The following is a 17,968-nucleotide window of genomic DNA, read 5'->3' as shown; positions in this document are numbered from 1 at the left end:
GTTACACTGTGGCTGTGTGCGTGGGACTTGGGGAGGGTTGTGTGTGTGTGTGTGTGAGGGGGGGGAGGAGAGGGGGCTGGAGGCCCACTGCAAGCCAGCAGCAGTGTCTGGGGAGTGGGGGCCAGAGGCCAGTTTTGCCCCCTTGATGGGTGTTTGCCAAATGCCTGCACACTGATCAGGCTATCCATTCCCAGCCCTGCGCAAACCTCCACATGCACACTAAACATACATCTCACACACACACATACTGACACACTCACACACACATACTCTCACACACACATAGATGGACTCATACTCACATACGCACACACATACTCAAACACACACACACACACACACATACTCACTCACTCATACATACTGTACATACTCACACACACACACACACACGGATACTCACACACTCTCTCTCTCACACACACACACACACACTTACACACACACATACTCACACACACACACACACACACACACACACAAACGTGCCTATGCCTATATGCACACACTTGAACAGACACAGAGACACACATTGCGCATATGTGCCCACACAGACACAGACACAAACACACACACTAAGTTAGTCACAGACAATGACACAGACATTAGACATAGACACACACGTGTGTGCACATGCCCCACCATTCTGTGCCCCTCCGTCATCCTTAGGCTGTGTCCGTGTACACGCCTCTCTCTCTCTCTCTCTCTCTCTTGCTCTCTCTCTCTCTCTCTCGCTCTCTCTTCCCTGAGGGTGAGTGAATTTTCTAAACACTGAGAAGGGCAGATAGCCAGCTCTCCTCCCCTCCTCTTCTCCTCCTCCTCCCTTCACTTCCATCTCCTCTGGCCTTCTCCTGTCTTATTACCTCTCCCTCTCTCCCCTCCTGATGCACTACTCCTACTCCATTGTGGAGGCTGGCTCTTGTACTCCAAGCGGTCCCAGATCAGCTCCTGCTTCTCTCTCTCTCTCTCTCTCTCTCTCTCTCTCTCTCTCTCTCTCTGCTCTCCACTCCCTCTATATGACGTAGTTCCTTTTCTTTCACTCGTCAGGGTTGGGACTGCAGCGCCGCTGAAACTCTTGTCCATACTCGTGGATCCACTTGTTAGCCACTGCAGAGAGAGAGGGCACAGAGTGCACATAAGTTACTTACAACAGACTACGAACAGCTGAGTCAGACTGTGGGATCAATTTGTTACTACACTATATGTAGTTTTGGAGAGAATTTATATACTGTACTATGATCATTTCATGCGCAGTATGAGTTTGAAATGAAGATTTCTACAGGAGAGACATAATCTTAATATTTACATTTCAATTCTAAACCATGTATAAACAAAAAGGAAATGGCACACTTAAATAGATTTTTTATTGTCTCGTTATTGATCTCCATTTAGAGGATTATTCACAACCACCCAATAATTTATGACTCAACAGACTGAGACACAAATAATTACAGTAGAGTCTTGCCTAAGTGCTTGGCGGATAAAGGTGTAGGTTTTTGAACATTCTAACATAAGATTCCATTCCGCAACAATTGAAGGTTCTAAATTCAATGAACCCAGGTATTCTTTAGAACGTTCATTTCCCAACATTCCCATCACACCGATGTGACGGTACACCTTTAAGGGTTAACCACCCTAGTCTAAAGAACTCCACTATGAGTGAGCAGACACATTTAAAGGTTTTTGCCTGTTCCTGTCACCCGACTCCTCTCTGTGTGAAGTTGCATGTTTCCAATCAGACAGGGGTCAAAGAAGACCCCCTAAAGAGAAGAGGGGGATTACAGAGTTACTTTCTGAGTGTCTATTACAGATGGACCTCCACACTGTCCTGCACAGGCCACACCACCCTTTCTCTTGAAGTGCTATTTGCTTAAACAGCCCTTACACTCGCTTATATGGCCCTATGAAACTTATCAGAGCAGAGAGTGCTGCACATGCTCAGTGCATCATTGCTAAGCTGAATTTGATGTCTGAGCAGATCTCCCAGTCATCCCGCACTGTGTGTAATGGACCACAGATGTTGCTGTTCCGCGCGCTCTCCTTTATGAAAGACATGCGACCCTCCACCTCTCCCTCCTTCCCTTCACCTCCCAAAAGCATTCCAGAATGATTTTGGATCCCTTTCAGGGAAAGCAAATGAATGCATGGGAAAAATTATGCATTCTTGAAGGTAGTACGTGATGGTATGCTTTTTTATCAATAACTCATGTTCCTGATATCGAGGTTCATTGTTAAAAAAAAATAAGCTGTCTTCACTGCAAAAAGGCTGAAATAATTGATGTTCCAGCTAAAAGTGATTTGAAATGATTCTATGTGATGTGGGCTTATATCTCTTTCTCTTACCCCACTTGTCCCCAACTAGGACAGGGCATCCAGCATGCAGCGTGTCTCCGTTTCCTTGTCCATTACGGTGAAGGTTCCACCAGAAGAGGGCGGCATTCTGGAACACACACACATACCCCCGACCCCACCACAACCACCATCACCGCCAATGTAATGGGGCAAAATAGCTTTCTAGTATTTTCTCATTTTCTATAATCACTCTCTAGCAGAGTAAGACAATAAGAGCTAGATAGATAGATAGATAGATAGATACTTTATTGATCCCCAGGGGAAATTCAAGAAATTAAGAAGCTAAGAAGAAGCTAAGAAGACTACATATTTTTAGACACTTTTAGACAATTCACCAATTCAGAACTGAGCATTCTACACAGCGGAACAGACAGTAGGTATAAAAAGGGTTAAGTATGCATGTGTAAGCACTGATTTCCCACAGAGCATTATGCTAAAGTGGGCCCAAATGTTCCCTGCATGAGACATGCTATGACAACACCTATCAGCACAGGGGTCAAAGGGGCTAAACCCCCTGCCTGAATCCTGTAAAGTGTCAGTGCTGGGTCATTTATCAAAGACAACACACTCTCCCACAAAAAAACAAAAGCTTCCTTGTACCGAAGGAACACACACACACACACACGGCTACTGCTGCACTACCACAGAAAATAAGATATTTGTGTCTATATAGCCTCTTTGCATTGGAAATCACATATCACTAATCATACAGCATTCTGACAGATGTGAGGGGAGAATAACTTGGAGGAAACAAGTCCTGTCTTGAGGCATTCTGAAGGTGTGAGAACATCAGCTCACAGGACCGAGGCCGACAAACACTGAGTCTGACCCGACCGACTAGAATTAGTACTCTTTGACCTCCTCACATTACTGTAGAGGTGGTCCATCTCAAAAGGTCTCCTGACCTACTTTTGCTTGATTTTGTTATTGTTCATCAATTGTAAGTCGTTTTGGAGAAGAGTGCATTTGCCATGACTGGACAAATGAACCCATATATGGAGCAGAGCAGAGAGGAGCGTACCTGCACAATCGGAATGCTGAAGTTGGCGTAGATGAAGGCCGTCGATCCACCTGCCTCCACCGCGCTGAGCTGGGGGTGGCGACAACGTTCGCACTGAGCTGGCTCCGCGAGCCGTGTTTGCACATGTCATAAAATTACAGCCAGCGCAGCCCAGGAAAAGCAGCAAGAGTGAATGAGCCCTCCAAAACCAACAGACCCCATGCTCTTGTTCTCTATTGGAATGTTTTTGGCTTACGGGCGAGTCTGGAGATTATTAGATCATTTTCACTCAGGCATTGGAGATATACTGAGGTACTATTTGACAGATTTGAATAATGCACGCCTTACATTACTGCGAGCCGAAAGCATTTTTTTGTCAAACAAAGCAGCCAAACATGTCCATCTTGCCAAAGGGGGAACAGAAAAGTCATTCACTCACGTATATCATGAAGGTAGCTACTCGGTTCCCAGTTTTGAGTCTGTAAAGTGGACTGGACTTTGACTAGAAAAGGGGTTGAGAGAGTGATAGCATAGTTAGTCACAGTTTTCATGTAGTATTGATAATGGCATCGGGAAAACCCCAACACATTCATCAAAACTTCGTCAGAAATGTGTCAAAGCAATTAATTTCTCCTTTTAAATTCTGACTGCAGACAAGGTTTATAACATGAACATTTTGGCACTCACTGAAACAATGAGAATTGTAGTTAATTGTAAAATATTATTATTTACTGTTGCATGGTCAAAATGGGGTTCATAGTGGCCTCCGATGCCATAGTTGACCACCTGAAGGTACTCCCCATATGGATGCTGCACATTCAACCCAGTCAGCGTGTGAATGCGCTCATCTAGTTTTCCAACTATGGGGTGGGCCGTGTCCTTTAACCATGCACTGCACACACACACACACACACACACACACACACACACACACACACACACACACACACACACACACACACACACACACACACACACACACAAAACAACATTAGAACATTCAGGACATTCAGATTTAATGCATCTTTGGGTTAGTCAGAATTACTCTATTAATTTGACTTTTTCTTGTAGTGTGCATGCTTCATACATAAAAACCATTTGTTTGAGGAATACCAGATTCAAATTGTCTCAGAAAGTGCAAGAGGTTAACTGTGCAGTAATTGTGTCTGGTCTGGCCATTGTAATTCATGTTAGAATTAAACTATGGTCAGGCAATGGGCCATGCTCCAAATAATATTACGTCTTATTGAGATGTCGGAAAAAGTGAAAACAAAAGTCCAGAATAATTCATGGGTCCTATACAGCTAAGGCCGGCCGTACCTTTTACTGATGCGATAGTCAACGGTGGTCTGATTCTCACCAGATGCCACAACAGACCTTCTCAGCTGACAACAAAGGAAAACATCCCATTAGATAACCTGGAAAGAAGGCCTTTTATCTAGATTTCTCAAATGATTACACTTAATCACAATTTCCTACTTCAATGACACTACAATGCAGCTATGAACTGAGCCTTATCACACAACTCATTGTTCCAACTTGCATGCAAAGATGCATCCCAAAGATCCCATTCCTTGGATCTTTAGCCCGCGATTTTGTACCACAAGTATGGGAAAACCCAGTGGTTAAAAATATCAAGAGAAAGCTCAAGAACCGGCAGAGAAAAAGAGGGAACAAAGAGATGGTAATCAATGATTCAAGTCCAGTTTGCCCACATACATAAAAAAATGTGGCTAATGACCAAGTGGCTAATGACCACAGATGGCTCGCCAAGACAAAGCGGAACAGATGATTAGCTGGGGCCCCGCTGGAGAGATGAGAAATCTGCCATGTCTGCTTTTAATTATAGCGAAAGACTGTCGTCATACAGTATGTTGTCTTAAGTGGTTAAATAAGTGGCATGGCTTTGCACTTGATCAGAGCTGTGGAAAATTCATCCCAATAGTGCCGAAACCCTCACAGACAAGACTCGTCCAGAAGGCATCTCTTTAATACCATCCCTGTGATACAGCGTTTACGTGATTCACCACATTGTGGTACAACACATTGCTTAAGTCTGTGGGTATTGAAAGGCAGTACATATTTTTCCATGAGCCATGTCCATAAGGGATCACCAGAGCTGTCCTTTTCAGCAGAGCTTTCTACAGAGGGGCAGAATGAAATCCAGCCAATGGTTGGAAATTGGTTAGCATTCATATCTGACTCTACAAGAGGTTATCTGAAGGGTGTATTTTGCCAAATGATGAATGCTTAATACCATTAATAAAAGGAAACAAATTAAACTGCAGTATATAAACACATACGTACAGACATACATACTTGCACAACAAAACCCAACAAAACAGGGGTGCAGGACAAGCAATACCTACAGCTGGCTGAGCCACTTTTTTGATGCTCTCTGCTTCGGCATCTGTGATGAAGTTGTGGTAGAGCACCAGATAGGGCTTAAAACTCACAACCTCTCGCCTCATCGGTTGCAGGAGCAGCGCCGGGCTGCCATTGGTGAAGTAATCGCAGAACAGCTCCGGATCCTCATAGTGCTTTGGCTACAACACACACAAAACATACGAACTTCATTACTGCAGGCAAAACAGGATCAGCCAAACAGAAACACAGAGAAGAAAAGCACCAGGGTTTTATTTCTCTTTATTTATCCTCCGCTAAACATGGTCTGCATATTTACACATTACAACTGGGTGGTCAGATTGTTTTTTTATTCCTCTTTTGGCCTGATTATTTGAAGCGATTATCACGTTATTCTCAAAAGAATGTATCTTGGTTGGATTTAAAAGTGAGGTTGAGGAACGCCTCTCCAGCTTGTGCATGCAGGGTGACATAAAAAACAGCCGGCAGGATGTGTTCTGGTAAACACATGTGTCTGATGCGTCAGCGTCTCCAAGCGAATAACATCACCTCATCCTCAGCCTCGGCCAGCAAGTGTGGGCAGGCTCCAGACGGCGTTCAAACACACCATGATGTAAGCACATCCCAAAGATGATTAGTCACTCTCTGAGCCTCCATATGCTTATATTAGCGTGCTCCAGTTTAGGGCTGCAGCTATCGATTCTTTTTGTAATCGATTAATCTAGCACTTTATCGATCGATTAATCGGATATTTTTTTTTTTTTGCATTTTTAAACAACCAAAAACAAATAATGCATAACGAAAATGACATTGCTGCAAAATGATCAAGCAATTGGCACAGAGGTATTTATTCTAACTCCAACATTTGGCTCCAAAACTAAGCCCATTTATTGCAATTTACCCATTTAGTGTTTATAAGTGCCAGTGCCAACAATTAAATAATGTTCAAAATGCTCTCTGTAAAATTGCAACCTCTTGTGCATGACTTAGCTGGGCGAACAAAGCTGTCCATACTATGTTGTGAAGTGATGGGAGGGAGAAGAGGGAAAGCAATGTAATGTATTAATATGCACAACAAGTTTCATGCTGTAATCTAGACCTGACATCAAAGTAAATATCTGTTTTATGTAGATTTCTACACCTGCAGCATTTGGCATTAGGCTACTAACAAATAATTTTACCATTAGGCTACTAAAAAAAAAATTCTGGGGTGAGCCTATTTGCTATGGTAACCTAGCAACCTGTGTGTGTACGCGTGCGGTGCGTGAGGGAAGATGAGGGTACATGCATGTGTATAAGGGGTTCTTTTTTAGTCATACTGTCTTGCAATTGAACGTGAATAAGTTTACTACTTAAAAGCATCAAAGCTAAACATTATCATGACATCACTACAAATACAGTATGTGATTAAAATCAGCCAACATCAATGTAGGCTATAGGATAGATAGGCTAGATAGATTGATAGATAGCCTACTTTATTGACGCTTGGTGAAACAGCATGGAGTGCGTGTTTTCGGTTCAGATGCTTGTTCTTTTCCTTTTTGAGTATGTAATGATCCCAAAACTTTACTTGAAAACTTTACACATTCTCTGACATTTATGGACATCTTGACTCCGCAATCGTGCCAGCTAATAAAAATTCAGAATGCATCACGATTCACGCGCTAGTGGTGTGCTTCCTGAACAACGGTCCGTGTTGAACAATCAGATCCCTGCGCGCATAGTGCGCTTCATAGGAATTTAACGAGGCTCGAGTAATTTTTGTAGAGTTATTTGAGTAACTCGATGAATCGTTTCAGCCCTACTCCAGTTTATACTCTTTGTTAACATGCTGTGGTGCAGGATCAACAGAGAACCTTGCTAAGATTTTATTTAATCAGACATGTTATCATTTTTCACCACCGGTATGCAGACACAGAATTAGAGGTACATTCCTTGATTATAATCCACTACACTTTCCATGGAAGTGGAATTTCCTTTCAGCTATCCGTCCTTTGTGTGAGCTCAAAAAAAAAAAAACATTGGTGCTTGCATTCCTGGCTGTGAAGATGGGATAGAAGCAAAGTTGCTTGGACTGAGCTATACTGTTCCATCCAATCAACAATAGAGTGTCCCAGTGACGCCACTTCCATTTGCCTCCATAGAGCTGGTAAGTCCCGCCCTTTCCGCTGGACCTCTAGATTGAAAAATCGTCAATGCAAGTGAATGTGAGAAAATAATTATTTTCTGGTCCCGTTTGATTTGTGCCATGAATGTGAACATATGTTGTCTGTGAATTTTTAATATAAATTTTCGTGTAAAGAATGCTACAATTGAGCGGGTAGAAGTTTGATGCGGTTAAACTTTGTGTGAGAGCACTTTGTGGACTACAACTTTCCGCTAGACGACAGATCACTAGTTTCCCATAATCAGTTGGTCGAGATGTAGAGGGTTATTAAGATCGACTTTGAACACCGTGAACCATACAACTTTACAATCACACTGTATCGTAGTGTTAATGTGTTGAGTGAAGCTAGACATGTTTCAAATATTTTTGTTACCATGTGTGTTTATTCCTGCCGTTACAAAAACTAGCATCTCAGTTAATGTTAGCGATTAGAGCTAGCTCAATGTCTTTTCCACAACTGATAGCCGAAGAATCATATAATATACTGTCAAACTCGTAACATGAAAAATTATATTAAAAATTCACAGACGACATATGTTCACATTCATGGCACAAATCAAACGGGACCAGAAAATAATTATTTTCTCACATTCACTTGCATTGACGATTTTTCAATCTAGAGGTCCAGCGGAAAGGGCGGGACTTACCAGCTCTATGGGACCTATCTCAAAAAAATTTGAACGCGAATGGCGAAAAAGAAATTATTTTCTGGTCCCGGTTGACTTGTGCCTTGAATTACCCATATGATGTTTGTCAATTTTAAAGACAATTTTTCATGTAAAGACATTTGCAGTTTGTTTCGTAACTATTGAATTACAACATTGTGAAAGATCGTAATTCCAACGACTACAAACCCATCAGTCGCGCTAGTGACGTTAGCTCATTCACAGCCACACTAGATTGTACAAGCATACCAGCAACAGGTCTTAATTGGGCTTTCCTTGCCGATGAAAATACCATGAGTCAGAGGATTAAACACATCAGGTAAGTTGTATTCATCCATAGACTGTACATTAGATACTGTTAAGTGACATTGCAGGCAGCAAGATGCAACCGTTAAAGGTGCCATGTGTAAGAATTGAGGTAAAAATATCCAAAAAATGAACTACACTCATCAAAAGAATGAGAAGAAATTAGGGCGATGATGTCATTTAAAAAATGACAAGGTATAGTGCTGCAGAGATATCAACCTGAATTAGCATGCTAAATTACTAGCCACAGCCCGACAGGTGTCATAATACCAGTTTCGGCCATGGGAGGCGGTATGCGGGCAACATAACCAGCCAAACTGCAATACACGTGTCTCGGTTGTTACTCTAGGGTAGACCAACTCACTTTCTGGAGGTATACTGCCCCCATCTTTTATGGAATGTGGAGTATGAATTGATTTTTTGGCGGACATTACACATGGCACCTTTAACTAGCATAATAGCTAATCTTATCGTTAATTACGTTGGTGACGTACATCGTTCGAGACGAGAGATGTAGTCCACTGAGCGGATTCGCACAAAACCAACATAACTTTTGAAGTCTATCGAACAACAGTACTTTCTTGACGTGAAAAATGATCTTTTAAATTCACACACATCATATGTGAAATTCGTGGCACAATTCAAACTGGACCAAAAAATAATTGTTATCTCTCCATTAACTCCCGTTCATATTTTTTTAAAAGATAGGTCCCTTGTAGCGGAAGTAAAACGGAAGTCACTTGGACACTCTATACTGGCAGTCGCTCCAACACTGCTTGAGGTATATGAACAGGATGGGTGTATTTTATTGGCTGTTCAACTCAAATATCAACAACATTTCACCAAAATCAAGGACTATACCTTTAAAGCAACACCAAAGAACTTTCTCTCTGTCGCACGCACGCTATTCGTTTATCCAGCACTGGCTTTGCAAATAACAATGTCCACAGACAAGGTAGAATATGTTGCATGATTTATGCATGATGTATTGCGACATCAAACGCAAGTCAAATTTGTAGTTTCTAGTGCTGTCAGTTAAACGCGTATTAACGGCATTAACGTAAACCTATTTTAACGGCGTCAATTTTTTTATCGCGAGATTAACGTTCTTTTTGCTGTAACAAACTTTGCAGTTTTTTCACAAGCTGTTGCAACAACTAGTAGGCCTAACGTTAGAACAACTACAACACCACACTGGATCTAGCTAGACCGTGCTGCATGTACACGCCCACTTTTAGGGGAAAGGGAGCTGTTTGGATAATGGAAACCTATGCTGCATAGAAGTGGGGAGCGACAAGGGGTTATACTTAGGCTACTAAATCTTGAAACAAACGTGAATAAAAGGCACAAAATAAGGTTGGTGTAAGAGTTATCTGTGTGTTTATGGGATTAATGTGACCATTATGTTCCTATTTTTTGCTCTTTCCAGTTTAGCCTACTAACAGGAGTGTCACGAATGTAGGCACAGTCAGCTGACTATAACTAAGTTCGGCAAGCTTAACTTTACATGTCATAACATCAACTAAACATAAGTCACACATTCATTCTATCACTTGTAATATGAACGTAGCCTTTTTATTACAACTAGGTGAGATAATTGGCTATGCCTGTTATAGCCTACTGAAGTTCCACAGTTAGTTAGCTAGCAAGCTAACCGTTTTACATGGGATATGGTAAGTGTAGCTAGTACTGTACGTGCTGAATGGGTTGTAATGTAGCCTACATCGTTTCGACATGAGTAAGTTACATACACATAATTCTTTATAACTGCCGTGTTAGTAAAATTATTGAATGGCCTGTAAATTAATAACAAGATGTAACGTCAAGGTGTGATTAGGCTATCTGTCTTCCCATTAGAATCAATGATATATGTATGTTAACTTGTTTTCCGCTAAAATGGGGCATGATGCAGATTAAATGTAGCCTATCTTTATGATGATGCGCCTTTAGTAGGCTAGGCTACGTAAAGGCATGCTGCACACACTTACTTGTTTGGGCTTACGATTCCGGCCAAAGAGTAGATTCGTACAATAAACACCAACACAGTTCTGAACTCCCGGTCAGCTGAATGGTGTTTTAAATTGCTGTGGACACCGATGCCGACATAAGTGCGTTGCACTCTGCTTTCGACATTCATTTACTGTACATTAGATTCCATTCTTTTCAATACAACTCTGCAAACCAGCATCGCACTTTGCCGCCGTGTAAATCACGATTCAGTTATATTTGGTCGACGCCGCTCCATAAAATCCATTGTTCATCCAGTGTTTGCGTGTTAAAAACTTCAGCGCTGATGAGTGTGGCAAGTGACAGTGCACCATAGACTGTAGGCCTATAAAATGGCAGTGCGCTCATGTTGAAAAGTTCCTTATTTTCAACTGAACTCAAAGATAATGAATATAGTATTTTATGTTTTATGCCCTTGATTAGCTATATTTCTGAAGAATATATTGTGTTGCCTCAGGTCTGCTGCACATCTTTTGAAATTTGATTTGAAATAATCAAATAGACCTACGTCTTAAAGTTAAGTTAATGAAGTAACTTGCTTTGCTTTCATTTGAATCCTAATCAAGATACACAATAATTGCTTTATATTGTTAACATGGACTCCTGGAAAGTTCAGAAATGCAAAATAATAGAATTTTAATCATGCGATAAAATATGTGATTAATCGTGATTAACTATAGGAATTCAGCGATTAATCGTGGTTAAAATTTGTAATCGTTTGACAGCACTAGTAGTTTCTTATGTCTCATTCCATCAAACTACAGATCCGCTACCCGATCTGGCAAACTTACATAGTGCAGTTATAGCCGATAGAGGGCTGCGAAGCGAATGCAGAAGTGCCGTTCACCCTGTCACAAGTTGATGAACCACTGAAACGATTTTGGAAACATTATTTTAAGGTACAAAAAACTCTTTGGTGTTGCTGGGACCATGTTTCTGACACAGCTTTAACAGAAAGTCAAAGTTGTTTAATCGTCCCCTTAGAATTACAAGGTTCTATCTACGTTCTGAGTAGTTCTGAGATATTGAGCTTCATAGTCTTAAGACTTCCATAGTTATACCGACAAGCGGAACAAACCTCTTTAGATATAATGTCCAAAAATGCATACAACTACAAGAAACACCTCATCTCACCTCACCTTCTTAAGGTGTCAAAGAATAATGTCAATAACTCAATTTTGACAAAAATGTCAGATAGAACCTTGTGTTTTAATCAGAGATGCAGTCTCTAATGCCAAAGCTGCTAACCCAGTGCACCAAAAGAATATGACAGAGGGTGCACCTGAGAACCTTGCGTCTGGCAGAGCCTCTCATAGGTGTTCCTGGTCCTCAGGTAAGTGGTGGAGGGTCTCTTTAAAACACCGGCAGCAGTGGCCTTGTATGGATTCTCAACGAGAAGCCTCTCGTACTTCTCTACGTTGAGCAGCACTCTTCCATTTAAGGGATCTTTGGAGGAGAATATGAGAGAGACCAAGGAAGTGTTACTGGTTATAAAACGCATTCATAATTGAAGAAAAATAAGCTATAGCAGTATTGGCAGTGAAGCGGCTGTAATTCTGTTGCCAGAAAACGTGATTTATACAAAAATACAATTTATGTTTTTGATTCATATTATTTAGAGCAAACACTTGGACAAGAAAGAATTGCGTCATCATGATTGGCAGAATAAAGACAACACAATCTTCTGTGCAGCTTGAGAATCGCAGCTCCAATTATTTATTTTTCTCATGATATAAAATACAGCTGTTTCAAAAATGTGGGTATTTTTTTCTGTCAAGCTATGGGCTGCTGCTAAATTGTTATGACTGGAAAGACTTACCGTGACGTAGCAACTCCTGCGAGAGACTCAATGCATAAGAAATGTTTCCTGTCTGAAAAAGAATAAAAAAAAGATTCAGTGCACACTACAAAGACATCTGCGTGTGTATGAAATCCAAAGTACTTTACTGAAGAAGACACATTAAAACCCTTATCCACACTGAGATAAAGTCATAAACCCATAGACCAATATGACAAAGGATTAAATCTTTTCTCCTGTTTATGTCAGTGAGAATTTGTATTACAAACAATATGACAAGGCAAAATGTTTTACCCTATTTTTGTCAGTGTGGTTTTATTGACTTAACTTTGCTTGAACTGGTATTCAATTCTATGTGAGTGGTAGGCTACTCATTACTGCACTAAAAAAGTCCTAGTCTCACTGTACCTTGATTGTTCCACTTTTTGGTAAATCGCTTTGGACAAAAGCGTCAGCTAAATGACTAAATGTGAATCTAAATGTCTAATACAATACATCACCTTGAAATGCGAGAAAGCCAGATGGTCCAGGGCGTCCTCCAGACTGCCCTCATCCTCAGGCCTCCAAGCCAACTCTGACCCCCTGAACAGTCGGACCGACTCCTCCAGCCACTGCACCGAGTGGTAGTAGTCCTCAACGTCATAGGCAACCTGCTCACAAACAAATTTAAAACAGGGCAAGTTAAGATAAGCGGTGCTAAGAGAGATTATGTGACAACTAGTATCTACCCGTTGTCTTCACTTTTCAACATCAAGGTCCCATAGGTATCAGGCTGTCATGCACATTACAAATTGACGTTAAAGGGGTACAGTAATGAAGAGGGTCACTTCTCTACTCTAGGACACCAAAGAAAGGCTCCATACTGTAGGGCGATACTAAGTGTTCCGATACCAATGTGATACCAATGGCAATGGTTGCCATTCTCCCTATTATGTCAGTGTAACATCAAAATGATTTTGAAACCATTTTTCCAGGTCAAACTGTTACATATTGTTGTTTTACAATACAAAATGACTCATTTTAACGTCATATAATATATTGGTTTCTGTAATTTTCTACCAGCAAATATCTCAAGATTTTTAGGCAACTTTAATGTACCCCATGCAAATCCCATCTGTTCGGTGGGGATTATGAGTTAGTGATGACTCGCCCCTAAATGCCACCAATGACACTGCATGCTGAAGCCTTTTGGCAGACTACACTCTTCACTTAGTCATCAGGTCACTCATCGGGTCACTGCCCTCAGAAGATCTGGAGAATGAGAATATATATTGTCAGCGGCCTAAATGGAAAATCTGGGAAGCGTTGAATGCAGCTACTGTGCAGACAGCCTTCTCCCAGATCCCCCACGCATGAATAAGTAGCAGTGGCAGCCACACAGGAATAGACAGGCAGACAGACAGACAGAGAGAAAGAGATGGAGAGAGAGAGAGAGAGAGAGAGATTGTTGTGGGACACTGAGGGCAGTCTGTTCCACATCAGGACTAGAGGGACATGCACGAGCAGGACTCTGAGTGTGAATCCCTCAACACTGCGTGAATGAAAACTCATCAACTCCTCCTCCACCACCACCTACACCCCCCCTACATCCCCCCACCCACCCACCCAACCAACCGCCCCCTGCCTCCGCAGCCTCACCATCCCAACCCCTGCGTCTCACGCAAAGCATGTGAAAGGGGTGTGCTCTCTAAATACTACTTACTCTCAGTGGGACACCTACATGCTTGGTCAGAGCACACCAGATGAGAAAGTCATTGCTCATCCATCCTCCTGCTGTGTTATTCTCCCATGTTCGGAGGAAGCCCTGGCGTTGGGTTTTCCCCTCCGTCAGCCGAGCCGAGCCGTTCCTCTCCACCCCACAAATGGAAACTCCATTTACGGGGTGGAAAAAAAAGTGATGGAGACTATTTTGCAGTAGCCTCCTTGACACCAGACCGCATATCTCAGTTGAGATTGAGAGTAGGTCTGGAAAGGCTTCATTGACTTAGGAAGCTATATAAATGTGCTATATAAATAAACTGACTTGAATTGACTTGACTTGACTTAAGACTTCCAGGGGCATAACCAGCAGTGAAATTAAACTAACATTGGTGCATTAAACTCTTACCAAATCGTTTCAGAAGTGCAGCAATCAAATCTTTCTTGTAAACGAAGGTTTTAGATGCAGTTGTTTACTTAATTCCAAAGAAAAGACATGTTCATAATATCTATTTAACCCTGTCGCCATCAGCACAGCCACTGGTTGTGTTGAATGCACTGCTCTCTCTGTCATCATATAAAGCCGCCCCATGCCGGATAAGCGCTTGTGACTGGTGACTGGAATCTTGGAAATGGGTGTCAATGGCCTCCTTGCCAGACTGACTGGCAGAGCAAATTCAGATTCGCTAACAGGTTCGTCCGGGTTCTCCCAGGCCTATTTCTAATTTTGCAGAGGATTCAGAAAAAAAAAATCTCTATACTGGAGAAGTGTGATAGTCATTTTCACAGGGAGCAAAACAAAGCTGATGCTTGAACATGTGCATCTCACAGAGTAAAAATTATGCAATAGCAGCATCTGCTCTCACTGAGAGCAGATGAGGGGCCATGCCATCCCCCTGAGAAAAACTCTGCTAAACCACCCCTAGTTCATCTCCTTTTGAATTACAGTTGATAACAATACATATTAAATATTGCCTAAATAGACTAACCCCTATGCTTTATTTTCAAGACAAGTAGTAGTAGTAGTAGTAGTATACCTTTCTTTAACTCAGAGTTCATCAACGACTGTGCGAAGGTGATCAGATACCTACTTTGCCCACTAGGAAGCAGTCGTCTCCCGAGAGAGGGATGGACACGCGAGGGCGGTAGATGTCCACAGTGTTGCCTTGGTTGGTCAGTCTCTGGAAGTGTCCTCGGACCAGCCCCTCCACGTGCAGCGCGTACACATCCTGCAGCCTCATGAGGCCCTGGGCAGCCCCCTGGATGTCCTCCTGCTTGGGCAAGCTCCCCTCCACATTCCTGTAGCCAGATCTGAGGGCTGGGCCAAAAACCAGACACAACAAAAGGTTGAGAGTATAGCCACAAGGTCATAATGAGAGGGCCATAAATAAGGGACATAAAACTGAAGGGATGGGGAAGGCTGCTCCAGTTGGAGACAGCTGTTGGAGTCAGCTGTGTGTGTGTGTGTGTGTGTGTTTAGACAGGGTTGTTAAGAGCTGTTGAGCTAAAGCACCTTGGGTGTTTTCCTGGGCTTCTTCGCTGTAGACCACATTGGGCCATTCCGAATGCAGTCGCTTGATCAGAGTGAATGCCACCAAAGGATTCGCAGCTGCCGCACCGGTTAGTCTGCTGTAGACCGCGCTGTGCAGTTGGGAAACTTTTGCGTAAAATCTGTGGAAACACAAAGCTGGTTTTAAATCTCAACATCACCTAACTTTCTTTCCATTTATCCGTCTCTTTTGAAGATGATCTGTCATATTGTGCATTGTGTGTGATTGACGGTTCATCTCTGGCTATATCAGTTCTTTTAGACAATCCTCTGTCGTGACCAGATGTTGATCTGGGTATTTCCCACAACAATAAATAAATCATTTTTGAGAGCCCACACCGGAGTCGTAACCCACATGGCTTTCTTGCGCGTTCTTGCTGGATAGCCTACAACTGGATGCCCAGACATTCCCACGGAAGTCGCAGCTGATGCAACCACCCACAGCACCCAAAAGTACACTAAACACACGTGAAGAATGCACCTCGCAAATAAATATCAGCACATTCGTCTCGTGCACACTGAATGTGCACTGAGCATGTTTTTTTATTTGGTAAAAAGTGCAGACACGCAACGCACTGGACATTTAGCACAGATAACACATTTTCTTTGTATAGATGCATTGTCCTTTTGTTAAACATCATGAGTAACCTACAACCGAAAACTACTACATTTGAGCACACGCTCTATAATCAATAAATTAATTAGCCTACCAAATAAGGACAACATATTGCACTTAATATAACATTGCACTTACCTTTGAATATCTCTCAATCTCTCAGTCTCTTGTTCTATGTATGCTTTTAGATGATAAATTAGTTTCCTTTCAGTATCAATAGCTTGCTTTACGTTCATCATTGACGTAAATATTTCACCATTTGTGGAAATTACAACAAGACCCGTCACAAACCATACCGTCAGAAATTTTAAATAGATTGACATTTTCGATCAATATCGCAACAGAAGAAACAGCTCACCATGTACCATGGGCCTAATTGGTCTCGGACAAATCTTAACAAAGACTTTATAAAGATGACAAAATAAAGAATTCTAAAGTTCTTTCAGCTCTTTCGCTGGTCCGACGAGAGTTCTAACAGTTGCGCCGTTTGGTCCCTGCAGTGCGTTCTACGGCAGAGCACACCCCTCTCACTCGTTCTCCCACGCTGTGCTATGGCTGAAAGACATTTAGTGCTTTCCATTCAGAAAATGCAGCACACCCATGTATTAGATAGAATTTTGCTTTATTTAGGTCTATATCATCATCATCATCATCACCATCATATCCTTCCTCTTTCATAATCAGTTTGCACATCAAAAATTATTGCAGCTTATAGGCTGACATCATACTTTTCACATTATCTATGGAAAGTAGTCTGTAGTTTATGGATCGTTTTTTTCCCTAACATTTGAGTGCATAACTCATAAATGTATTGACAGGTGGTACAGAAATACCAGATTAGGCAACATTTAATTGTGATATACTATAGGCCATTCTAAGATGTTCATTAGACATTTGTTAGGATACAGACATTACACATTGTTAGGATACAGAGTGGGTCATTTCAAGTAGTGTTGACTCAAAGATGTAATACATTTTATCACTCCTAGATGGCGGTTTTGCACCACAAACCCAACAATCTGAATGGGGGAAAAAATGTCAGAAGCTGGTCCACTCTCATCAAATACATATTAACCAGTGGTGAAAATATGCACACGAAAGCAAATAAAAACCCAAGCAAAATGTTTTACATGTGTGTGGATTGCATTTTTTTTCACAACCATTCTCCATATTCCCACAGCTAAGACCACACAGATTCTCATGGGTTAGCTTCAATGGTGACCTGCATGGAAAGAATTCCAAACCAGAGTCAAACTGAATGCATTAGACTGAATGATGTGCATTTTAAATGATAGGTCAGATCACATATGTATCCCAGATGTGTCCCAGGATTGGTGTGGATCAGGCAGCATTGCTGGGGTTTGCACAGGCCACAAAAACTCAGTATATATTAATTAAGTCATTTGATATACTCATGTACAGCATAACAGTGTAACTCAAAATGCA

General features: G+C 41.8%; 1 protein-coding gene across 1 annotated transcript; it reads right to left on the bottom strand.

Annotated features, from left to right (window-relative positions):
- Nucleotides 1-422: 422 nt before the first annotated feature.
- p4ha3 (prolyl 4-hydroxylase, alpha polypeptide III) lies at nucleotides 423-16,992 on the bottom strand. The gene is made up of 13 exons (XM_042063825.1): nucleotides 16,661-16,992; nucleotides 15,871-16,028; nucleotides 15,449-15,675; nucleotides 13,160-13,309; nucleotides 12,681-12,732; nucleotides 12,144-12,307; nucleotides 5,722-5,898; nucleotides 4,673-4,737; nucleotides 4,085-4,244; nucleotides 3,792-3,854; nucleotides 3,374-3,442; nucleotides 2,344-2,440; nucleotides 423-1,107 (listed from the first exon to the last, which is right to left on the bottom strand). The coding sequence occupies exons 1-13, from the start codon at nucleotides 16,843-16,845 to the stop codon at nucleotides 1,037-1,039; spliced, it is 1,638 nt and encodes a 545-aa protein (XP_041919759.1). The 5' UTR covers nucleotides 16,846-16,992; the 3' UTR covers nucleotides 423-1,036.
- Between the last annotated feature and the right edge of the window lie 976 nt (nucleotides 16,993-17,968).

The sequence above is a fragment of the Alosa sapidissima genome, chromosome 15, assembly GCF_018492685.1.
Source record: "Alosa sapidissima isolate fAloSap1 chromosome 15, fAloSap1.pri, whole genome shotgun sequence".
In the NCBI taxonomy this organism is placed as follows: domain Eukaryota; kingdom Metazoa; phylum Chordata; class Actinopteri; order Clupeiformes; family Clupeidae; genus Alosa; species Alosa sapidissima.
The sequence above is the reverse complement of the archived record's forward strand: the minus strand, read 5'-3'. Positions and strand labels throughout refer to the sequence as shown.

What these genes read in the sequence shown, in the direction of transcription:
- p4ha3 (XM_042063825.1), bottom strand. Translation starts at nt 16,845, where the DNA reads ATGTCAATCTATTTAAAATTTCTGACGGTATGGTTTGTGACGGGTCTT. An exon ending in AGATTGAGAGATATTCAAAG is followed by an intron (nt 16,029 to 16,660) that starts GTAAGTGCAATG and finishes GTGTTTCCACAG; the next exon opens with ATTTTACGCAAAAGTTTCCC. An exon ending in GCAGGAGTTGCTACGTCACG is followed by an intron (nt 12,308 to 12,680) that starts GTAAGTCTTTCC and finishes TCTCCTCCAAAG; the next exon opens with ATCCCTTAAATGGAAGAGTG.